The sequence below is a fragment of the Fragaria vesca genome, linkage group LG3 (assembly GCF_000184155.1).
Source record: "Fragaria vesca subsp. vesca linkage group LG3, FraVesHawaii_1.0, whole genome shotgun sequence".
In the NCBI taxonomy this organism is placed as follows: domain Eukaryota; kingdom Viridiplantae; phylum Streptophyta; class Magnoliopsida; order Rosales; family Rosaceae; genus Fragaria; species Fragaria vesca.
In genome coordinates this window covers 20,863,613-20,888,374 of record NC_020493.1, presented here as the reverse complement: position 1 = coordinate 20,888,374, position 24,762 = coordinate 20,863,613, and the positions used below count along the sequence as shown (strand labels likewise).

Genomic DNA, 24,762 nt, shown 5'->3' with positions numbered 1-24,762 from the left:
GGAAAGGCACTCCACGGAAGAATTAGTAAATCACAGTTAAGTATTAATTCAATAGAATTCTCAGTGTGAAGGATGTAGTGTTTTATAATCCTTTAATTTACTTGTCAACAAACACCATTTTCTGCTAAGCTAAACTATAACTAATCAGAATACATGATCTTTTTCTTCATCACCTCTAAGGGAAGTTCAGAGATTGACGTTTCCAATTTTGCGTTGAGAAGAGTCAATCGTTTGCTTAAAGGTCTTCAGTTCTTCTGTAATCTCTAATCAATCAAGAAATATTACAATTAAGGCAGCAACCAAAGCATGATCGACAGATCCAGGAAATATGGTCAATCGAAATTTTCCCCTCTTGGGAAAAGGCTGGTGCAATTTGTACATGAGACTAGTCTGCAACAAGACATAAATAAGACTGCATATCATAACCAAGAAAGAGAAACTTACACAAATGTCTAAACACAGATGGGTTAATGAGAGGTCAATTTCTATATTCTAGCATGTGTATTAAAGAATCAGATTAAGCGAGAGATTTTATCAATATGTGATCACAATACTCCATTAGTATCAACTAGCAAACAATTTGGTCAAATCTTTACATACAGAAATGCAGGTTGTTAAAGGGACTGCAGAACTTGTTAGTAATTCAATACCACCATTATGCAAATGGTCACTTATAAGCCAAAGACAGATGCTGAACAAACATAAACTACATTGATCCCCAAACTCAACTTTCCCAGATTGATGACTACGGCAATCATGGAACTGGGTTGCAAATGTAACCAACCCCACCTTTATGCATGGATCCAATAATATACTCTCAGCACTTTCCTACAAAGACAAATGAGGATCCACTTTGATGGAGCAACTCCAAATGTAAGGATTTAGTCAAGAGTTAACACTAAAAAGCTTACTATTACCCTATTTTTCAAGATTTGAATTAGAAGAACAAAACAAAGACAATGGACTTTCAATGATCCTTTACTTGTAGTAACTTCAATTAATTTTAACTCTTATTACATCAACTGCATTTCATTTTACCCAATAACTTCTATTCAATGAACTGTATCAAACAAAACCTTCCCTGATTAGCAGAAGTCTAGAAGTCATTACAAATTTCGCATATCAGAACTCGTTTCAATTTTCAAATTCTTATCACACACAAATGATCAATCATACCTGAGCAACTATGAGATTGCCACTATAGATGTTGCATGATTTTTGGAAAGGGAAGCCTTTAACTTTGAAATCACAGGTTGCCGGCTCTGTCGAAATCTCACCAACAATAAACACCTCCAGCTCAACTCGAGTAAGTTTGTTTTTCGTTCTCTGCACTCTGAATATCAACTGACTATCCTCAGCTTCACCACCCTTGTATCCTTGCCAACATCCACTCTACAAATCCCAAACACACACAAAAATCACTACCCAAAATCAAAAAATTCAATCCATGACGAAACCATTAGAAACAATAACTCACATTACTGAGGCACAAAGTAAGCAGAGGATTTCCAGCGGCATCAAGCAACACGCGCTTATTGGATGATGACTTGAGAGATTGATGGGTGACTTTGTAAACCACGTTACCAGATGAATCCAGGAAACCCAAGTCGCCACGTGGCAGGCCAGGATGTTTCTTGGAGACAAAGAGATCGACCGGGATTTCAGAACTCGTGGGATGTATAAGAACTGAATTGTCCATAGAACTCGAGTCTTTTGGAGTTATTTAGGATCAACTACAGAAGAAGCATTTGATTCACAGCGAATGAAAAGCCAAAGAAGACAAGAAGAGGTCAAGGAATCGTTTTTGTTGAAAACAGAATGGGTTTTTGGTCGGAGAGAAGAATCAGGTTCCATATTAGCCGACTTTGTTTGAACTTTTTCTATGGTGGCTGGGACCCGGGATAGGCTGAAGAATCTGATTTTGGGCCTATTTGGGCTTTCTCTAGAAGTGCTTTTATCAGTAGCACTTTCTATAGGAAACACTTCCGACTATTTCAAACACTGCCGACATACAAATTTCCTACAAGTGCTTTCTACACACAATGAATATCACACAGATGTGACAAGGTGACCTATAATACGAACTGTCACCAATGATTTCCACAAGAGCATAGTCCATCTTTGAAATGATGGAACCGACTCGAGTCCCTTGCAACAATCTCCCTCCCTTCAATCTTGGAAATTAAGCCGGTTACTACATGACAGTCTGTGCACATTCTTAGGTTCTTAACTATAAGGATACGGGTACCTGGAGGCGTGCTGATTAGGCCAAATGCAATTGCCAGTTTCTCACTATGACCGAGGACTATCACCTCCTTTGTCTGTTCATCCACGTTTTGCATCACCATGCTTGTGTTTGGAACATACCCGTTAATTTTCAACTTCCGGAAAAGATGTTGCAAGTAGCTGTACATGTCTTCACTTAAGGGATGTGATCTGTCTCCTGACTGAAAGCTGTGAACAGTTTTGTTAATCTCAATCCAAGTGCTTGCCTTTTCCTTTCTTATTCCTCTATCTAGCATTAATCTTCTCACTTTTGCCACACTCGCAAGGTCCCCAACAATCCCATAGAAGTTGGAGAGCAACATATAGGCTCCTGCTTCTTCAGGTTCTGATTCAATTAGTTTCTTCCCAACAATCTTTCCTAGCTCTAACTTCTTGTAGGAGTAACATGAACTTAGAAATGCTGTCAGCAACTTTGGGTCTGGTTTTATAGGCATCCTCTTGATGAAGCTGTACGCCTCATTGAAACACCCTGATCGTGCTAGAAGATCCACCATACATGTATAATGCTCCATCGTGGGTGCGATCGAGTACTTACTCACCATCATGTTGAAAATCCTCCATCCTTCTTGTACTAATCCTGCATGACTACACGCATACAACGCACCCAAGAATGTGATACTGTTTGGCCAAACACCTCCTATTTCCATTGCATCAAACGCCTTCAAAGCTTCTACTCCCTGGCCTTGTTTCCCATAACCGGCAATCAAAGCAGTCCACGAAACCACATTCTTCATAGGCATGCTCCTGAAACACAACCAAGCATTCTCCATGCACCCACATTTCGCATACATGTCAACAACAGCATTCCCAACGGGCAAATACAACTCGAATCCATACTTCATCACCAAACAATGCACTTCCCTACCGTTACGCAACGCCGCAAGATCAGCACAAATCGAAACAACACTCACCATGGTCAACACATCAACCTCAGCTCCCTCCACTCTCATTTCCTCAAACAAAGCCAATCCGGCCCTCCCTTCCGAGTTCTGCGCAAGGCCCGAAATCAGCGAATTCCAAGACCCAACGTCTCTTTTCGACATGTTGTTAAACAACCCAATCGCCTCTAAAGTCAATCGAGACCAACACAGTCCAGAGATCATGCAGTTATTGGCAATCACATCTCTCTGAGGCATTTCATCAAACACTTTTCGGGCGTCTTTGATCTCATTGCATTTACAGTACAAGTCAAGAAGTGACGTCATTAGAATCGTGTCGTGATTGAACCCATGTTTGATGGCCATGCAGTGAAGCTGCTTGCCTTGTTTTAATGCAGAGACTCTTCCACAAGCTCGCAGAATCGCTGAGAGAAGAAACTCTGTGACTTCAAACCCGTTTTCCCGCACTAGGCGAAACAGAGCTATTGCTTGACTATTTTGCCCCTGGTTGACGAGATTACCGATGGTCTTGGCATATGATAGTCTTCTATGGAACATGATGTTACACGAGACTATTTTGGGAATGTAGATTCATTGTCGATGCTCTAAAGCGTTTGAGTTGTGTTTTGTAGCTTTGATAAGTACAGGGTTGGAATTGTCAAATTTAAAATTAGTAGGGCCTAAAGTGTAACTCATCCCTGAAACCCTGGAGAAGGTTATCAGTTTTTTTGTACGGAACGACTAGAAAAACTACCGGAAGAGCCTCTCAGACCGCCGGTGCCAAAGAGATCAAAACTTGTTAACATCCCAGGTACGAAGATTAAAAGAGCCATGACCCAGTTTTGCTACACAAAAAGTTTGCTTTGATCAGAGAAAGTTTACCATAGAATGTTAATTAGAAACCCTAGAGAGATCAACTTTGTAGATTTAAGTCACTTAAGTGTTAACCCTAGGGAGAGTGGGAACTTGGTGATTGAAGCTTTAGTTATTTCAAGGATTAAATTCAGTTTGCCTCCTCATACTTTAGGTCAATAATCAGTTTGGTCCCATATTTTTTTTTTTAATAACGTTGGTCCTTGAAGTTCTATTTCACATCAGTTTAGTCCAATTTTTAAATTGCCCTCCTTACCATGACGTCATGCGCTGAGCTGTCCCCGACATAATGGCCCAGTTTCTGACTTAAAAGAACAGAGTTGTCGTAAATAGACCAAATTAACCTCCTTACCGTTATACTCTCTCTCTCTCTCGTTCGCTCTCTCTCTCTCAGTCACTCTCTCAATCGCTGTCGCTCGTTCTCAAAAAAGAGAGTGAAACCCAGAAACTGTGTCGTCCCTCATAGAACCCTAAACTACCCATCATAGGTCGCGAAAGAGCATGGCTGGGCCTCCGATTGATGAATGGATACCCCGAATCGAAGGCAGTGAAGGCGTCTGGCCAGAAATTCCCAATTATGGTGAGTTGGGGTTTTCGATTTTATTTGATTCTATTGATTTTGGGTTGTTTGGTTTATAGATTTAGGGTTTGGAAGCTTCGAATTTAGGGTTGTTATGGTTTAGGGTTTGGAAGTTTATGGACTTTGGTATTTCGATAGTGACCTTAGATTTTTAGGATTTCAATTAATGTTTTTTGGTTTGTTCTATATAAATATTGATTGTCCTATATGAATATTGATTGTTGGATGATTGTTCAATCGATAAATGTTGTTGGGTTGGTAAAATAGGGATTTAACAAAGGGTAAGGGTTTAAAAGTGGTCCTACTGGAGAATTGAATATGTTTTCTATTTTGTTTATAGTGGTTAGAACGATTACTTTTAGGACCTTGTTTGTACTAGAGAATTGAATATGTTTGGTTTATAGTAGTTGGACCATTTGGTGGGGTTTTAATTGCTGGATTTAATATTGTATGTTGTTCATGTGTTGTAGTACAACCTGACTATTTTACAATAAAAGTGTATCACGGGGGATATGTGCATCATGTAGAGGCCAAGTACATAGGTGGCAGCATTAGCTACTACGATTATGTGGACAAAGACCGAATGTCATTGACTGAGGTGGTTAATATGGTAAGAGGGATTAATCCTGCATATGTTGGAACACGTATTGATTACTGGTATAACATAGGCATTGAGGGAGACACAATGAGCAAGCTGTCTAATGATACTGATGTGATGAGTATGTGTTGCTTGGTGCCTGAGATAAGATTGGTTATTCTTTACCTAGACCACTTAGAGCTTGACCCTGCTTACAATGGAGAAGCTGAGATGGAGATGTTTGAACAACATATATCTGATTGGGGATTTAGTCAAGCTGGAACAAGTGGGGTGGTGATAGAAGAGATTCCTGATTCACCACCGAGGACAAGTGTGAGAATAGAGGAGATCTCTAATCCACCTAGGGAAGAACAGTCTAGTAAGGTGGCAGATGCAAGTACACCAAGGACCCAAAGGTTTAAAAGGTGTGCAAATAAGAGGAAACCTGAGAAAGGTGTGTTGATTAGAGAACATGTAGAGGTTGCAACCCAAGCTAGCAGAGCTCCAACAATTGACCCTAGAGATAAAGGCAAGAATAAGTTAGAGTTTGAGGCAGTTGAGGATGATGATGATAGTGAAGATGATGGTTTAGGGGCAGCTGAAGATGTTGTACAAGAAGATGGTTCAGAGGTTGATGACTCTGAAGATGATGATTACAACCCTGCAAAGGATGATGATGAGTATGCAGATTATGGAGTGGTTGATGATTTTCTTTTCGACTGGTTGACAGAGGCTGAATTGGTGAAAACTGATGGTATGGGCACTTCAAAAGTTGCAACTAGAGAAGGAGTTACTTTTGGAAATACAGACTTTGGCTTTTATGATGATGGTGACTTGGAAGATAATGAAGAGACAGCTGGGGCTATAGACTCAGATGAGGAGGGAATCGGCCAAGGAGTACTTTCTGATGAAGATGGTAATGATAAGAAGTGGCCAGAGTTCAACCATAAAACTGATATGCCTTGGGGATGCTCTTTGCTACGCCAAAAATTCTGAGAGCAGCTATCAGGGAGAGGGCCATTCAAAAGGGTTGGGTTCCAATTTTTGACAGAAATGATAGGGATTGAGTGAGGGTGATATGCAAGGCCCCTAAGTGTGAGTTTGAGCTCTTTGCATCGAAGATGCAGCATGATGGCACACTGCAGATCAAGAAATACTTTCCCAAACATTCTTGTGCAAGGGTCCATGAGAATCCTGCTGTCAGAACCCCCTACCTTATTAGGAAGTTTGCTGACATTATTAGGCTCAATCCTAATGTTACCACAAGTACTGCACTACTTTTAGTTAGTTACTGTTTAATTTTTCTAGTTTTTTTTTTAAAAAACTTTATTTGTCTGATGGTGGTTATGTTACTTATGTCTTATAATTTTCAGACTCTCTTATGGAAACCATGGCAGCTGGTGTGAAATCGAAAGTCTCGTTTCAACAAGCTTATAGAACCAAGGTGGCTGCTTTGGAGTTGCTTGAGAAGAGCATGCAAGAGCAATATGCAAGGGTCCAAGACTATGCTGTTGAATTGAGGAGAGTTGATCCAAACACCACAGTAGACATTATGTGTGATTTTGACAATCCTGGTCAACTCCCAGTGTTTAAGAGGATGTACATTTGTCTTAGTGCATTAAAGATGGGTTTTAGAGCTGGATGCAGACCTGTGTTAGGGTTTGATGGTTGTCATTTAAAAAGTGCTTATGGAGGTCAACTTTTATCAGTAGTAGGGCTTGATCCAAACAACAGTACTTGGATGGTCGCTTATGCTATGGTGGAGCAAGAGAGCAAAGACTCATGGGATTGGTTTCTAAGGTTGTTGGTGAATGATTTAGAGATAACTGGAAGAGGCAATGGATGGACATTTATATCAGACAAGCAGAAGGGAATAGAGAGAGCTTGTGAGGATGTGGTTCCACTTGCAGAACAAAGGTTCTGTGTTAGGCATATGTGGACCAATTTCAATAAGTTATATCGGGGAAAGACGCTGAAGGATCAATTGTGGGAAATAGCCAAGTCTACAACCATTCCCTACTACACCAAAGAGATGACTATGATGAAGGAAATGGACCCTTTAGCTCATGACTGGTTAACAGGTATTTCATCATGCAGTTGTACATCCTTGTTTAAATACTAGTTCAGTAGCTTATATCTAATTTGATTATTTTTTTATTTTTATTTTATTTTTTTTACAGATCCCTTACGACCACCAAAGACTTGGTGTCGGGCACACTTTAGTACCCATCTGAAATGTGATGTTCTTCTCAATAACTTATGTGAAAGTTTTAATGCTTTCATTTTACCTGCTAGATCCAAAACTGTGATTTCTTGCTTTGAGGAGATTAGGGTAAGGATGATGAGAAGGATTGTAATGAGAAGAGACAAGATGAGCAAAGTGGAGGACCTTATCTGCCCCAAGCCAAGGGAACTTTTGGAGAAAAACAAAGTTAAATCTGCCACAGACTGTATTCCTTATGCCACTGGCAGCCCTCAAATTGAGATAGAGAGCTTTGGAGGAAGTAGGCATGTGGTTGATCTGGAAAGAAGAAGTTGTGCATGTAGGAGGTGGGATCTCACTGGCATTCCATGCAAACATGTCATATCGGCGATCAACTTTGTGCGGCAAAGTCCGAAAGACTATATAGATCCTTGTTACCTTACGAAGACTTATATGGTCGTTTACTCTAACACAGTCAAGCCGGTGAATGGAATGAACTTGTGGATCCCTTGTGGTGAACCTGCTATCCTCCCCCTAGAGTATAATAGGCAGCCAGGGAGACCAAGGAATAAAAGATTCAAAGATGCATCTGAACTAAATTTAGAGGGTACAAAGCTTGGGAGGGTGCAAAAGAGTTTGAAGTGTGGCAACTGTGGGGTTCTAGGTCACAACAGAAAGACTTGCCACAAACATCTTCCTCCCAAAGACAAGACAGTTGCAGCAAAGAAGAGAAAGCTGAACACAGATGTGGGTTCATCTGGTTCTAAGGTATTTTTACTTTTATGTTCAATTGATAATGGTTTGAAAAATTATAATTATTATAAGCTAATGTTTTCATGACCTTATATTGATTATATTTGTTGTAGCCTAAGGGTACCAAACCACCCCTAAAGACAAAAGATGAGCTTAGAGCAAAGGCAGTTAGAAGAGCCAAGCAAGAGAAGGTAAATTGATTGGCAATTAACCCTTAACTATTCTTTATTAGATGTTCATTCTTTTGGTTAGTAACTATTATGATTCATTTGTTTTAATGAAATTAACTATAGGAAGCTAGGGATGTAAAGAAAGCAGCAGCTAGGGGAACAACAGCACCTGCAAGAAGAGGGAGACCACCAAAACCTACTTCAAGCAATGCAAACGCATCTTCTGCACCACAAGCTTCACAAGCTTCATCAAGGGTGTCTGTGAGAATCCAACAAAGGAATGCTGGAAAATAGCTGCTGGGGATTGTGGGATTAGCAACCAAGGTTAGCATTTAGAGATGCAATATTTTTTGCAACCTTCTTATGTTGTAACATATGGTTGCAATATTTTTGAGCAACCTTCTTATGTTGTAATGTTGTAACATATGGTTGCTAAGTCTAATCTTTTGTGGAGATGATTAGACTTATGATGTTATGCAACTCGACAGAAACTACCATTTTTGGGTTAGTTCTGATGTAAAACACATTGATGCATCTATTTGGTTGCTTAGTTAATGGTAATTTGACATCTTTTGTATTCGTTTTGATGGTTTATCCTTTTGGTAATATGTACTACTTTGTTACTGTCATTTCGATGGTTTTGGTAATGTTTTTTTTACAGTGAAGTTTTTTTTTTAATTTTTTTAATGAGGTTAATACACCTTTGATTATTTTTTGTCAACAGGTTTATATGCACCACTATGCATCACTGTCATTTCTGTTAATTTTGAATTATTTGAAGACCATAATATGATAAAATGACTATTCTGCCATTTTAAGTCAGAAACTGGGCCATTATGTCGGGGACAGCTCAGCGCATGACGTGATGGTAAGGAGGGCAATTCAAAAATTGGACTAAACTGATGTGAAATAGAACTTCAAGGACCAACGTTATTAAAAAAAAAGATATGGGACCAAACTGATTATTGACCTAAAGTACGAGGGGGCAAACTGAATTTAATCCTTATTTCAACAAGTCTCTCTTGTAGGTGCTTTGTTGATTAGTAGTTCTGTACTTGTTCAGTTGTTTGGCATTGAATCTGCTCCGGTTAGTTGTATTTTGGTGTTCCATCCTGACTGAGCTTTTTGGAGGCCCCTTAATTTCGAAGTTTTCGATCCTTGTCTTTTGATCTGAATATGGTAGAAGTAGTGGGGATGGTAATAATGGCGGTGCTGGTTGGTTGCGGTAGAGAAACGAACAAATCTATTATGCCACATGCATATGTTTTGCAAACAAGCATAAGTAAGCAGGAATCTCATCCATGACTATAAAGATATCCCAGGCATTTGTTTGGTGCAGTACTACTGCTACATGTTCATAAGTAAGGAACCTTGTTTGTATGATCGTATCACATCCATGAAAATCGATACTGGTTTGGTTCTTCAGCGCTAAATTTCGATCTGCGCCGCAATATCTTGTTGTTGTAGCGGCATCTGATATGCACCTTAATTTTGAGAGATCAGCAAAGTGCATATATACCAGATGCGCTCACAACAGAAAGTTCTTGGCGGGAAAAGACTTACTGAATCGTTGCTGTAGTTCAACTAAGCTTCCAGCGAGGTTGTTTTGATAACAATGTAAGGTAGAAACTTCAAGAAGGGACAGAACACCAGGCCGGCCAGGTCACAGTTAAGCAAGTGCATGTTGTTGACAGTTCTTCCATTTCAGGCCACTATTTTTCTTTAGATTAGTAAGCTAGTACTCGATCCAGCTTAATTGCAAATGAAAGGTAAGATCATGTTAAATGAAGGCTTAATTACCTGCAAAGTTAAGTATGTAATTTTGAAATGTTTGATTGAGGTTGTCCTCAGTGATTTCTCAATCCCCTTTAGCTGGTATTAGCTTTTCATATATGGAGAAGAAGAAAAAAAATCATTTTACAGCATCAGAGATAACAAGGAAATGAAAGAGTCAACTGTTATGGTTGATACAAAGTAAAAACAATTATATATTACACACACAACACACAAAAATATGGAAGTGGTGATTCATTATGAACTTTAAAGTTTGAACCTGCAGATTTTCATTTGGATTGTCAAATTAATTTGTCTATTACGTAGGCTGCAGCATATGTTTAAAAAGATCGACAGAATGGTGGAAAATTTCGGAAGCAATTTGATCAGGGGCCGTAGATTGTGGATGGATACCAAATTGAGTAAGGATATTCTTTTTCTTGGTGTTCTAGGAATGATAATGGTTTTCCTTTTGCTGTATCCTTTTATGTTGAGGATTTGGTTGTTTACATCAGTGCTCTTTATAAGGCCATTAAATAAATGAAAAGACTCCATTCAAGCAAATCGGATAGGAGAAACGTTTGAGCTGATAACATAGTTGAACTGTAGGTTCTCCTCTGCTGAGTCATAGTTACCTGCAACATTTTTTTGGTAATTCTTGGTGTGTTTTCTGAAGCCTTGCCGCATAAGGTTTATAATGAAGTTGGCAACCATGAAACAAGTAAAAGATATGGAAGACGGCTCTGATGAGATGTCATCGGCACTGGAGATGCTGGGAGTCTTGGTGATGGTGGTGCTGACTTTGGTTATCGGCGGAAACTCCATGGACAGAGATGTGATAAATTTCCTAAGAGACCAAATAATGCAGTACAGAAGATCGAGAGACAAAGGGATTACGGTGTCTGTGCAGCATCTTATAGTTATTGCAATCATATTACTTCTGGCCAAACTAATAGCCTCAATGCTGATAAATTGCTTGAGAGACCAGATAGCCAAGTACATTAAACCGAGAGTCAAAGGAATTCTGGTGAAGGTGCGGCATGTTATTGTTTTTGCAATCATATTAGTTGTGGCCAAGGTAACAGCGACAATGCTTACTGATTATATGACTCACGATTGTACTCATCTTGTTCCAACTTAACGACCTACAAAGTGTAAAGTGTTGGGTTCTAAGTTTTTAACTCAAAATGTGTCTAGGTGAAATTGATAATGAGTCGCTCACTTGTATATTAAAGCTTCTCTTTTTCTTTTTTTTGTCACTTTTCTGATATGTATCTCAGTTTTCAACAAGGAATGAACAAGTGAATACAAGCTGCCTCTTATAACTAAAGCTGGGAACTCTGCTCTGTTGTTCTCCATGCAAGTGCAAATGCAATCTTTCTTTTCCCTATGTTCACTGTCTAGCATAAATCTTGTTGGTTATTACTCAAACTGACTGCAATTATAGATTAGCCCTGCTTAACACATCGTGTATCTGATCCTAATGAACAGATCTCCAGTTCATTCTTGTGAAAGTAAACATTCATTCATAGTTCATTTCTTTTTATTTGAAAGTTGAAACCATAGTTCAAATGCCATTTTGTTTCTTTCTTTTTTCTTAAAGATTTTATTAATTACAGTGGAGACATGAATTGAGCATCTGATACAGTACAAACCATCAGTCCTAATTCTACATTCTTGTGGGAGGAACGTGAAGAAGATTTAGCATAAAACTACAATCTTCTTTATAAATGTGTTCCTGAAGCTAATGCATGTCGGTAAAGCATTTCTGACTGTTATATGCAATTCAAACCCACACTTACCATGTTCACAACTCATAATATCAAATTCATACAAAGAACTCTCATGCACACACCAAGTACTAATTTATTCGGAAAAAAAAAAAGAAGAAAAAAAGAAGAAGAAGAAGATAAATTCCGGTAGAGTACTTGAATTGCAACAAATTAAGACTTACAAATTTTCATTAGAATTGTTTCATTAGTCTTTATGGAGGCTGGAACAGATCAGCAGAACTGAGTAGTACCGAGAAACCAATTTTCATGACATTGTCCCTACAAAATATTGCAGACAACTTTGTGCATCACAACATCTAAATCAGCCAAGTCTCAAGTCTTCAAATTTTTTCTAGTGAGCAGAATTTCTCCTGCAACATAAGGGCTTCATTGCTCATTTCTATCGAAAACGTTCAGCTTTGTCATAAACAAAACACAAGCAGTCATTTAAATGTGATGGCCAAAAGGAAAGAGATCCATTTAAAAAATAAAACAAAAAGATGAGCACAAGAGCAGAACAGGCATAATCAGTACAACAGTTAAGCACAATCATAGCAGAAAGACACAAAATAGTAATAAGAATTCAGAATGAGATTCTCTTGTCCAGTATAATCTCTGTAAAAAACCAATGCCACAAACAAAAGCACTCAAAACCAATGATCTAATCTAAGTGGTATTCAATCTATGTTCTGTGGACTAGGGAGGAAATGCATATGTATCAGCCCAGGTACAGTCTAAGCTTTGAGAAAGATATATAGCTCAAAATATCCTGAACCCAAGTACTCTATCCAAAACAAGGTTCACTATCATGTCTTTGTTGAGTGCCTATTGGTTGAGTACCTTGCCAGATACAACACTGAAAGGAAACTTAAGTACATGGAACTGATTGATGGAAGTATCCAGGTGATGATATGCAACAATAGGAATAATGATTATTAAACATAGAAAACCCAGAATTGGTCATGGTCTTGTTAACAGGTAGTAAAGAAAAAATACACTATTTTTCTGAGATTCCCCAAAGAAACAGACTCGTAGATAAACTTATGATTGTCTTCAAACTCCTTTAGTCCTTTTAGTCAAGAATTAATCCCAGCAATCAAGTCGGCAACCAATAGTATAACTATTTCACATTGTTTGTACTGCTTAGAAACTATACCAAAATTAACAGCAAAACAAACAAGAAAGAGATTTAAGTTGATTCATGTTCTTTACCTTTACTCTCAACATCTGCTTCATGCCTAATGTTCTCCATCAGTCATATGATAGTGATTAGGCGAAACAAGGCTCTCCAAGTAGCACCCAACAAAATCAACTTTGTAACTACTCCCAACTGAAAGATTCCGAGAGCTTCCATCTTCAAAATTGTACATAACCAGACGGTGTTGGGGCAAATCAAGCAACAGATGATGATTGTTCTTCACGAAACCGGAAAGTATCCCTTCGCTACATGGCAAGGAGATGCTTATTTTACTCCAAGACTTTGCCAGTCCGTATTCCTTCATGACCCAAAACTCGAAATCATCAGTCCTCCCCACACACAGGCATTCCTGGAAAATGTCAAGGAAATAATACTTGCCATCTTCAATGTTGAAATCAACAAGGAACTCAGGTGGTAGTGGAATCTCTTGAACTTCCTCGTCAGCTAAACCAAAACACAACAGAACCATGGATGGCACATTACTGCAGTTTCTACAAACCAACCAGTGAATACTCCCATTCAAAACTCTCCCCTGCATACCAGGCTGTAAACTTTCATAGGGATATCGGTTCGAAATCGCTCTCCAGGACCCGGTTTTCAATGAATAAACACTAAACCCAACATCAAACTGAAAGAACTCGCCCCGAACCACCTTGTAATCAAGAGTGGATACATCAAAGCCAAACCCATACAGCCAATGAGACGATATATACATCTGTGGTGGGTTTGGTACTATCTTGTGTTCCTTAGTTGCCGGGTTTAGCAAATAAAACACAAAGTACGACTTCAACAACAACAACCCATTAGCGTACAACACGAACTTGGTAAATCTACGACGCTTGAGTTGAGTAGGTACAACTACAACATCGTCACCAAGATTATCAACATTTGTATGATTGAGAAGACACTCATCAAGGTTGAGAGTGTGGAGGCGGCATAGCCAAGAGTCTCTAATCACAACTCTTCGTCTTTGGTGGAAGACATGTTGATGCTCAAGGGCTTTGTTGAAGTGTGAGTTCACAAAGATGGGTTCAGAGATTAGAGAGAGCCATGTGTTTGAGACACACCTGAATCGGCAGAGGGATTTCACGGGAAGCCAGCCTAGAATCTCGCGTATGACCTCCGTGGGGAGGTGTAGGAGTCGCGTCTGGTTCTTGGGCTCCGCCATTTCTATCTGATTCTTCACAACAACTTGTCCAATACTCCTAACAAGTATCAGAGCGGCTCCGATGATTTCTATGTTTCTTAACTTTCTTTGTGTTTGAGATGAGTTGAGGCTTTCTTTAGCCCATGATTATTATTTCATTTAGAAACTTACCGATCATTACCGATATTTTTTACGAGAGTATTTTCGGTGTGTATTTACATAGATGGTTAAGATTAAAAAAATAATATAGAAATATGATGATTAAATATATGCATTGTTAGTTATGAACGGTTAAAATTACGTCGAGCGATACATGAAAATCATTCTTGGGCCTGGGTCTTCTATAACTAAGCCCAGCTAAATTTACTTTGGGCTCTGTCAAAGAAAAAGTACTTTGGGCTAAACAAGAAGATAGGTCCAAATTGTTTCTTATTTATAGATGGCAGCATTGGGAGAGAGGGCAAACAAAACAAAATGGCAACCGCCGAGAAAGTTGAACAAGAACCACCACCTCTGCCGCTGGAGATCATCCGCGAGATTCTTGCCTGGCTGCCGGTGAAGTCCATAGGCCGATTCAGGTGTGTCAAAAAGTCTTGGAATTCTCTAACCCACGACCCTAACTTTATCAAGTTGCACTACGACAAGGCCACTGAACATGAGGATGTGTTATACCAAAGAAGAAGAGTCTTCCTTAGTGATATGTGGATGCTTTACTTTGTTAATCTTGATGAGTCTCTCAGTCGTGTTAACCTTGATGATAATTCTAGGAATCGTGTTGTAGTAGACAAAACACGTGTTCAAGATTTCATGGGTTTGGCGATTCATAGCAAAGGCTTGTTGTTTATGCGGTCTTGTTACCGTGAGTTTAGTTTGTTTAACCCTGCAATCAACCAGACCAAGAATCTGCCTTGCCCACCAACGTATGATATGTGGACTGATGAAGTTTGCGGGTTTGGATTCGATGTGTCTACGCTGGATTACAAGGTGGTTCATGGACATTTCTGTGGAGATGAACTTAGGTTTAGTGTTTATTCATTGAAAACCGGTTCTTGGCGTGTCATTGGAAGTCTATATCCTTACAAACGTCGGACACAGGGTATGGAGGGGAGAGTGGTGAATGGAGGTGTTCATTGGTTGGTTCGCAGTGTATCATCATCCATGGTTATCATATCTTTTGTTTTAGCAGAGGAGGATGTTCGTGAGATTCCAATGCCGCCGGGTTTTAATGTTGTTGAAGGTGAAGAAGACTACTATCTCAGTGTTTTTGAGGGATGCCTATGTGTGGGTAAGAAGGATGCCTTGGTATTTTGGGTGATGAAAGAATACGGAGTGGCCAAATCCTGGACTAGAATAAGCATCACTGTGCCCTTTTCTGAAGGATTACTTTCCGGCTTTGTGAAGAAAAGTCGTCATCTGTTACTGCTTGAAGATCAAATGCAACCGCAGTTGGCTATGTACAATTTTACTAAAAAGAGCTTTCACAATCTTTCAATTCGTGGAGTTCGTGAACCTTGTTCTGCTGGGTTCTACCTGGAGAGCCTTGTGTCACCCAATAACTATTAAGCGTGACAGCTGCAGATGCAGAGGGAATAGGTAAAGAAATGAATCCACTCAAACTCTTTCTAGAGATCATAGAGAAAGCATAAGTTTTTTTGTTGATTGAGCTTTTGCAAACAATCAGTTTTGTTTATCGATCTTTTGCAAGCAATCCTTTTTGTTTATTGAATTTACTTGTATTGCAGGAGCAAGTAAGTTTCCATCAGAGGACATGATCGCTTTAACAGTAGTGACGCACAAGAATTTGCTTGTTTAGCTGTAGTGATGTGCATGGCTTTTCTAATGTTCTGGTTCAAGTTCAGGTGCACCTGACCTTTAGTTGTCATCTTTTGGTGATTATATAGCTAGTTTTGCTTTTAAGAACAATTTCTCTAATTTGGTTGCTAAGTGCTACTTCAAGTACTAGTTTAGTTTAGTATTGAACCTTTATGTAATTGGTAAGTGCTTGTATTGCTGTTACATTTAGCATTACCAATAGTATTTTGGAAGTTTCTTTCAATGTCTATATGCCCCTGGTTTAGTTCTTTGTTTATGTTTGAACATGGTACCATTGCTGCATTCTCTTTTAAGCAATATCCTAGGAGTCATTTCACCATTGAATGTCCTGATGAATATGCATCAATTGGATCATTCTTATTTCATCTCATCAAAGCAACAATCCTTTTTGTTCTTGACCTTCTGCAGTCAAGTAATTCACCCTCCTTTGACTGCATATTCTTTTGTTGCAGGAACACATCTAGCTGTAGACCTGTAGTAATGCACAAGGTTTTTCATTAATGCTCTTCTTTTTTTTTTTTAAGAATGAATGCTCTTCTCTTTCTGATTATATTACAAAAAAAAAGAAAGAAAAAAAAAACATCTCAATGAGTTTTGTTCTTTTTTTTTTCTTTTTTTTTTCCTTTTGTTATGGGCATGGTGATGAAAATAGAAAGAAGGAAAAACGGGCTAAGTAGTGGAATTACAAAATTCAAAAGTTAAATCCGTTCTTACAGAACTCAGAAGTATGTCTCAAGATCATTTCAGGAAAAAAAAATTCGAAAAGAAAAGGAATGCCTCAAGATGGCTCGCTGGTACTTGAAACAAAAGCAGAACTGCTGCACCTTAGCTTGGGCTGCTGCACATTGTTCTTGGGAGTTAGAATACGTAAACTTGGGCTGCTCATATAAAAATCATTGGGCTGGTTGATTGTTTCACGTGGTTGTTGGGCTGGTCTCAAGTTAGGTTTAGGGTTTTAGATTTAGGGGAAAAGAAAGGGAGGTGAAATTTACATTCTTTATTTTACGATCCACATTCTTATCTTTTTTTTTTAAGTAAAATATTCACAAAAAGATTCTTTATTTTACAATCCACACTCTTAACTTTTCTTTTTAAGTAAAGTATTCACAAAAAAATAAAACACATGTCACTAAAGACAAGATTTAAATTACCAAAAGAGAAAAGTATGAGTATGGATTGTAAAATTAAGAGTGTAAATTTCAGTTCTTAAAAGAAATTATTCATCTTGGCTTGAGTCTTCATTTTTTAGCTTGACTTGAACCTAAATCTACCAAATTTAAGGTTGTGGTTTAAAATATAGGTGTTTGGAAAGATGGTGTGGTAAATTAGACCACCTAATACAAAGTTAATGGATAATTGGTTATCTCAAGATGCGACTTTTCTTACATTTTGTGTAATCACAATGAGATAACAAAAGAAACAATGTCTTCCAATAGGGGTTAAAAAACCCATACTCACAATCAATATTGTTGTTATGTTGGATTATTCTCAAAAGGATTTTTCTCTCTCACGTAAAGTGAGGTTTTCCGTCTCTCAAATTCTCTCTAGTTTCGGTTTCGAAAATTTATTTTTGAATGAAATGGCTGACGGCTTTTATAGCCAATTGTCGGAAAAAATACTCTCAGTTATATTAGTGATCATGCATGAGTGACTTAATTATCTATTTGTTCTCTCCATCCAATTTCCTTGATTGTCTCTCATACATCTACTTTCTTTCTTCTTGTTATCAATTCAACCAATGCAACTTCCTCTTATCTCTCTCCTCCACCAAAGGAGGGTTATCCATTGATCACTTGGATGCAGGCTGAAATGTTATTACAACTCAAAACTCGAATGAAAATAGTGTTCCAAGTCTTTCATTTTATGGAATTCTTAAATCTGCTTTCATGGCTGCTAGGATCTACTTGGAGAGTTGGAGACTCGAGCTCGTTTCACATGCAGGATCACTATCCAAGTATCCATCACTATGAACTTGAAGCATGACGCTAGGCAAAGGTAAAATCAGTAATTAACTTGCATGTTTTGATGGAATTATATATGTTGGAAATCATAGTAAGGAAATTAATTAGGTTAGAATTATAGGGCTGCATGGCCTCAATATATGGATATGATTCTTTTGCCTCCGTTGGCTGTAGCACGCCATTGTAGGCTCAAGGCTGCAGCATGCATCTGCAGTCTGTAGAAGCATGATCATGATTCATTTGCTGATCCTAATTAATCAACAAATTGCTAATTAAGACACCTATGCTATTTGTTTTATAATTTGCTTAACAATGTCAAATCTAAATCATCACTCATCTTTTTCAAAGGTAACATTCATGCCTTCTTATATCGTACGTATGGATTCACAGGTTCTGAGAGGGTTATTCATTAGAGAAATAATGCACATTTGCAATAAGCAGCATGATATATAGAATCCCTAATGTGTCTTTCAGATTTGGGAGTTCAATATAAGTTTGTTGGAATTCCATGTCTGCGGAAATAGAATGCAGTGTGTCAATACACAAAGCACTAAAATAAGTCGTGAGGGATGATTGTACCAAATCACACTTCATGATTCTGCCAAATCGATCACGTATATATGATATTTAGTTACAAAATAATATGATCAGAGCCTCTATAGTCAGATATATATAGGTTGTCATCATCTTTAAAATTGACAAGCACAAATTATAATATTATGTGGCTGCTGATGGATATATATATATATATATATATATATATATATATATATATACATGTACCTGTATTTTTATTTCAAAGGTAGCTATTTCTAGCTACTTTCAGGTTAATAATGTTGTTGCAATTGGCAAGAAACTAACTCTACATGCAAAAATGGCATGTCCCTGCCAATATCACCGATGGAGGTTGGTTAAGGCTAATTAGGCAACCAACCCTAACTCAGATCGATCGGCATTAACCTAGTACGTACTAGAAATATATCTATATTATCTACAAGATTATTAAGAGAAAATTAGAGATATAGAGAAAATTATCATCGTAACAAAACGAGTATTTATATTTCTCTATATCTCTAATTAAGTGCGTACGTACCTCTTGAAATAACTAGTATCGTATGTCATGAAAGGAACTGCACTCTTTAACTTGTATTTTTTGTGACATGCAAACAATAATCAAAATATATTGAGCTATCAAAACATGGGAACTATACATCATAAGTTGTGAATAGGCGTGAGGAGTGCCATTCGTAAAGAATCTCCTAAAATAATTTGTATAGTATGTCATGAAAGAAAATGACTTATATTTATTATGACACATGATCAAACAATAATCAACATATTAGAACTAAAAGAGTACTGGTTAAACATGTTCCTTACACAATATATAGATTGTGTGAATAGCCGTGAGGAGTGTCATCCTAGGGAATCTCTTTTAATTTTAGAGTACGTCATGAAAGGAAATGCACTTTTTATTTGTTAAGTGAAACACAGGGAACCTTAAACATAATATGTATAACTGTGATAGGTGCATAATTTTGGACCAGAATTATGGCGCATGCATTAGTGGTCCTAAACAGTCTTAATAAGAGGAGCCTACTGCAAGTTAACGCAAGTTTGATCGAGGCGCCAAAGGCACCGAAGGTGAAGAAAAGGCTTGGGATGGATTTAGGAGTCTTTGTGGCGAGCCGTATGCGGTGAGAGTCGCACTTACGGTAACGAGGGGGGTTCGCGTCTATACGTGTAATGGTCGATTCACCATTTTAAACATTAACCTCAAAAGGCCGAAGATTGTGGTGTTCTAACAGCGGCAGATCAAACAAGAACTTATTTCTTTCTAGATTAATTTCTATATGAGGTAATCACTTCTGGCTCAAATTTGCATGCATGTCGGAAAGAGATTTAGGTGTCACTGTAACAAAACCTAATACTCAACGTTGTTTGCACGTCGTCGTGTATACAAGAATATTCATATTTCTTGTTCTCAATATGTCTTCGATATTTTGAATGATTTGAAACTTTGAACCGATTCACAGTACCTAATTAAATAGGTCTCATGGATGAGGTCAGATGATTAAAACCAACACAACATGGGATTTGATCTCCATCTGATCAAGACCACACGGATGATCGAGGCCATAACAATGAACATACTCTAACATACTCTACCCAGCTTTCTCCATCTGCTAGCGCTCTGATATAGGAATTGAGGTCGGCCTTGCCCTACTTCATTCATTATTTTTTCACATCATAAGTCATACATAGAAGACTCCGTGCCCTCTAGGCAGAGACTCTCTAACTAGCAGAAGCCACCAGTTTTCCCAGTTTGTTACACGGCCTATTCTAAAGCCATATATACAAATTCCAAATTTTCAATAACTATATGTACCCATGCCACATCTTAAACTCCCCCCGATCAACTTCAAAGACCGAAGTGGAAAATGGAGCAAACTAATCAAGTACTTAGCATCTAATGACATCAGAAACATTGAATTTCAATAATATCAGTCGCATAATGGCTTTTAACTGTAATTGTGGTGGCAGATACAGAACCACATTGTATCTGCACAACCACTACAATCTACGTACATATGACGAAATCAAATTTAGCGGTTGCAAAATTACGATTTATTGCAGTTTTTTGGAAGAAAATTACAGAAGGATAGCTATCACTGACTTTTTATGGATACAACTGTAGTTTGAACTATTGGACTGCACTATCTTATGGGGAAGTATTGTTGGCATCGAGGCAAAATAAAATAACAGGAACTATGGACCTCCTAAAAGAAAATGCATTCAAAATTACATGGTGAATTACACAAGAACAAAACAATGCATGATTCAAGACTCAATAGGTAACAGTGAACTATAACTTTCCTAATTGTACATGATATATAACCCTTTCCTAATTGCACAAGATAAATAACCTTTTCCTAGTTGTACATCATTTATAACCGTGTAAATAACTTCACAAGTACAAGAAAAAAATATCTAGCAATTTATCTAAGTTCTGATAGAAAAGAAAGAAAAATAAAATAAAAACTACCTTAGTCGAATGGATCGATGAATTAGCTAGTGACATATGCATGCATAAACCATCCTGTGGTGATCGTATCATTTCTGCTTTGCTTGCCAGCATTTGGGACTGTTGCACTCATTTCACACAACACTTCACTCCTCCCTAAACCTTATAAATATACCTAACGTTCCATTGCATGTACTACAATACAAACAAACACCAACCTTAGCTCCTAGCTAGTTTGCCATGTCTTCCTCATCAAAAGCTTTCCAATGGCTAAGCCTTGTGGGCATCATATGGCTTCAATCTATAAACGGAACAAACACCACCTTCCCTGCGTACTCATCCCAACTCAAGAACACTCTCTCCATGTCCCAACTGCAGATCAACAATCTCGTCTTTGCCTCCGACGCAGGGAAACTATTTGGTTGGTTTTCCGGCATTGCTGCTATTTACCTTCCCCTTTGGCTAGTCCTCATGATCGGCTCTCTTCTCGGGTTAATCGGCTACGGCGTGCAATTTCTCTTCGTAACGAACCAACTCGCATCTCCAGCATATTGGCAAGTATTCTTGCTCACCATGGTGGCCGGAAATAGTGTATGTTGGATCAACACTGTTTGCTATGTTGTCTGTATTCGGAACTTTCCGTTTCACCAACAGGTTGCTGTGGGATTAACAACAAGTTACCAAGGATTGAGTGCAAAAATCTACACAGATATTGTCAGTGCTTTCTTTTCTTCTTCACCTCATAAGAGAGCCAGGGCTTATCTTCTTCTAAATTCTCTCCTGCCTTTAATAGTCTGTGCTGTGGTGGCACCGTTCGTGAGAGACATTGATGTGGTTACTGGGAAGCAGCCAAGGAACATGGCAACGGGGTTCAGATTAATGTTTGTGATAACCATTGCCACCGGAATCTATGCGGTCATCACCAGTTTAGGATCAATGATCGGCTTAGACAGAATGATAGGTACCGGGGTGTTCCTACTGATCCCCTTGGTAATCCCAATTGCGGAAAAAATCAGAGATATATTATCAAGAAGATGGAGCCTAGCAGACAGAGAGAACAAAGTGTACAATGTCAGCATAGATGATCAGAATGGCCTTGAGAGCATAGAGAGTGGTGTGGTGAAAGAGGAAGAAGAAGAGGAACATACTACCACAGTGCAGGTTCATAATGAGGTCAGCGAAGTACAGGTTCAGCACGGTTTTGGTGTAAGAGAGGAGATTGGAGTGAAGCTGATGGTGAGAAGGATAGATTTCTGGTTATATTTCCTAGTCTACTTTTTCAGTGCAACAATTGGGCTTGTGTTCTTGAACACCTTGGGACAGATAACAGAGTCAAGAGGCTCATCTAAGACTTCTTCCTTGGTTTCTTTATCTTCTTCATTCGGGTTCTTTGGCCGTCTCATGCCTTCTCTTCTCGATTATTTCTTCGCAAGGTAACTCCTCCAGTCCCTAATTTTCAGTCATTTTGAAAAGTATATTATCATACTAGCTAGGAGTAATAATGTGCTTGCTAGATAAATTTTTGAAGCCAATTACTCATTATTTTCTCCTTTCTTCTTCTTCTTCAGAAGCAAGCATATGATTTCAAGGCCTGCATTCCTGGTGGCAGTAGCGGCACCGATAGCAGGAGTTTTCTTCTTGCTTCTCAACCCGGCTAACGTCTCCCTTATCATCAGTACCGCCGTTATAGGAGTGTGCACTGGAGCAATTACTTCTATTGCAGTGTCCATAACCACAGAGTTATTCGGGACCAAGAAGTTCTCAATAAATCACAATGTGGTGGTTGCGAATATTTCAATCGGGTCGTTTCTTTTTGGCTACTCGTCTGCTCTTCTTTATCGCAAGGAAGGAAATGATGATGGTAGCTGTTTGGGAATGGCTTGTTACAAAGGCACCTTCATTATCTGGGGTAGTCTTTGTACATTAGGGACTGTTCTAGCTTTAATGCTATATGCAAGAACAAGAAAGTTCTACTCCAAAAGATCATAAATTAAGGAGAGTCAAGAATTTTGTTTTTTTGTCTTTGTTTCAGAAAAGTTCATAGTTGTAGACCTATAGTTAAGGTGATGAACATGTGATCAGTATTGTTTTGCAATCAAGAAAGGGAGAAACGAGGGAGAGAAATATATACATGGTAGGTATGGTACAGAATAGTAATTCTGGTTAGTCGATCTTTGATCTAACTCCTTGGGGGCAGAAGGTAGGTATAGTAAAAAGGACAGTACTATATTCTGGTTCTCGTTTTCCATGTTGTATTTTCGCGCAGTGTGTAATATTTGGTAGGACATTGTTCATTCTCATGAGCAATATATTTTGGTGTTACCTTTTAAGGTTAGTTATATATCATATGTTTAATCTCCATTGAATTTCTGTCTCTAGGTTGATTGTACTTCATTTCTTTGTGTTCAAGGGTCATTTTGCTCTCACGAACATGACCATTTGACGTTTTTGATTTGATCTCCAAGACATACCATATATATAGTTTGGTGTTTATTGTTCGAAGTCTTTCACTATTTTCAGACATTTCAATCAGGCATGAATACAGAAGGATGCTTGCTCTTCATGATTTTCCCTCAACTAGACCTTCATGCATGCACGCCACTGATAGACAAAAAAACTTTTTCAATTTCTGCCCATCTTGCATTAGTTGCAGACATGTATACACAGGTTTAGGTCTGAAAAACATAGTTGGGGGGAATACATACAGTTTGTGTCCTACGTACGTATTCTCCGACCATTTCCAACATCCATTGAAGAAAGATGCACGGAACTCTCTCTACCAAGTTCTGTGTTTCAAATTTGCTGAGGTAAACACTCAAAACAAAGCAAACAAGAAAAGATGCACGAAATTACTTTGTTCTAAAAGGATTGAAACTTCGATTTCCAGCATCGATTATCTTCGAAGTTTTACTTACGATTGCATCTCTTTTTTAATGAAATTGAAAGGTGTCTGTAAATTTTAAGAAAGACGTGTAAGGTAAAAAAATTTCACTAGAAATGATCATTATCATACTTCTTTTGGGGCGTTGTGAATAGTAATTTCTTTCTGTTTTGCTGTAGCAATGGCTGTTGTTCGTGAAAGCTTAGTATGTCCATGCATTAATCTCTCAACCTTGAACGATCGAGGACACATGTGTGGCTTATATGTTCTTGCCTGCAATTTGACCCATCTTCTGGACATCGACAAAGCAATTCAATACGAGTTACTAAGCTATCTATCTATTCCTATGGATTTAGTTGAGCATAAATGCAGGCACATACATCACTATTCATTTTGTCAAGCTTCATTTCCAGTGGGATCCATTCTATTTTAGATGTAAACGTATTCACAACATCAGCATTCCATCATATATTTCGTTCTGTGATGAGTTTCTCATCAGTTTCTTCGCTCTCATACTCTCATGCAGTAGTGATGCTTACGTTTGACTGACCTGTGATGACAATTTTATTTTTACGTGTTAGGGTAGATATTTTCATACATGTATCCACATATCCACTAGTGGCCAAGACCATATCGATCATAGGAGACGCCTAAACTTGGTTCCTCTAAACTTTGATCTAACTAGACCTGAAACTGAAACGATAGCACCATACCAGCGCACAGGCGAAGTAGAGTCTTTCTAATAGTGTGATTTTAGAAGCTCCACAGAGGTTAGTGGCATGGGCGGTGAGTGTTCTGGGATGATCAGTATATGGTTCATATGTAAAGCAGAGTGGAAGCAAGAAAGGATGAAAC

At 38.4% G+C, this 24,762-nt stretch overlaps 6 protein-coding genes across 6 annotated transcripts; 3 read left to right on the top strand and 3 right to left on the bottom strand.

Annotated features, from left to right (window-relative positions):
- Positions 1–24: 24 nt before the first annotated feature.
- Positions 25–1,855, bottom strand: LOC101304260 (protein LURP-one-related 7-like). The gene is made up of 3 exons (XM_004294707.1): positions 1,478–1,855; positions 1,177–1,392; positions 25–390 (listed from the first exon to the last, which is right to left on the bottom strand). The coding sequence occupies exons 1-3, from the start codon at positions 1,697–1,699 to the stop codon at positions 268–270; spliced, it is 561 nt and encodes a 186-aa protein (XP_004294755.1). The 5' UTR covers positions 1,700–1,855; the 3' UTR covers positions 25–267.
- Positions 1,856–2,087: 232 nt separating this feature from the next.
- On the bottom strand, positions 2,088–3,722 carry LOC101310206 (pentatricopeptide repeat-containing protein At4g37380, chloroplastic-like). The gene has a single exon (XM_004295989.1). The coding sequence runs from the start codon at positions 3,720–3,722 to the stop codon at positions 2,088–2,090; it is 1,635 nt and encodes a 544-aa protein (XP_004296037.1).
- Positions 3,723–6,315: 2,593 nt separating this feature from the next.
- On the top strand, positions 6,316–8,614 carry LOC101309920. The gene is made up of 5 exons (XM_004295988.1): positions 6,316–6,460; positions 6,568–7,275; positions 7,375–8,165; positions 8,264–8,341; positions 8,444–8,614. Exons 1-5 carry the CDS (start codon positions 6,316–6,318, stop codon positions 8,612–8,614), a joined length of 1,893 nt encoding a protein of 630 aa, XP_004296036.1.
- Positions 8,615–12,080: 3,466 nt separating this feature from the next.
- Positions 12,081–14,314, bottom strand: LOC101303977 (F-box/kelch-repeat protein At3g06240-like). Its single transcript, XM_004294706.1, has 2 exons — positions 13,078–14,314; positions 12,081–12,236 (listed from the first exon to the last, which is right to left on the bottom strand). The coding sequence occupies exon 1, from the start codon at positions 14,229–14,231 to the stop codon at positions 13,104–13,106; it is 1,128 nt and encodes a 375-aa protein (XP_004294754.1). The 5' UTR covers positions 14,232–14,314; the 3' UTR covers positions 12,081–12,236; positions 13,078–13,103.
- A 364-nt stretch (positions 14,315–14,678) lies between these two features.
- On the top strand, positions 14,679–16,299 carry LOC101303683 (F-box/kelch-repeat protein At3g06240-like). Its single transcript, XM_004294705.1, has 2 exons — positions 14,679–15,803; positions 15,953–16,299. The coding sequence occupies exon 1, from the start codon at positions 14,685–14,687 to the stop codon at positions 15,771–15,773; it is 1,089 nt and encodes a 362-aa protein (XP_004294753.1). The 5' UTR covers positions 14,679–14,684; the 3' UTR covers positions 15,774–15,803; positions 15,953–16,299.
- Positions 16,300–21,266: 4,967 nt separating this feature from the next.
- On the top strand, positions 21,267–23,015 carry LOC101309626. Its single transcript, XM_004295987.1, has 2 exons — positions 21,267–22,459; positions 22,595–23,015. The coding sequence occupies exons 1-2, from the start codon at positions 21,267–21,269 to the stop codon at positions 23,013–23,015; spliced, it is 1,614 nt and encodes a 537-aa protein (XP_004296035.1).
- The last annotated feature ends 1,747 nt before the right edge of the window (positions 23,016–24,762 follow it).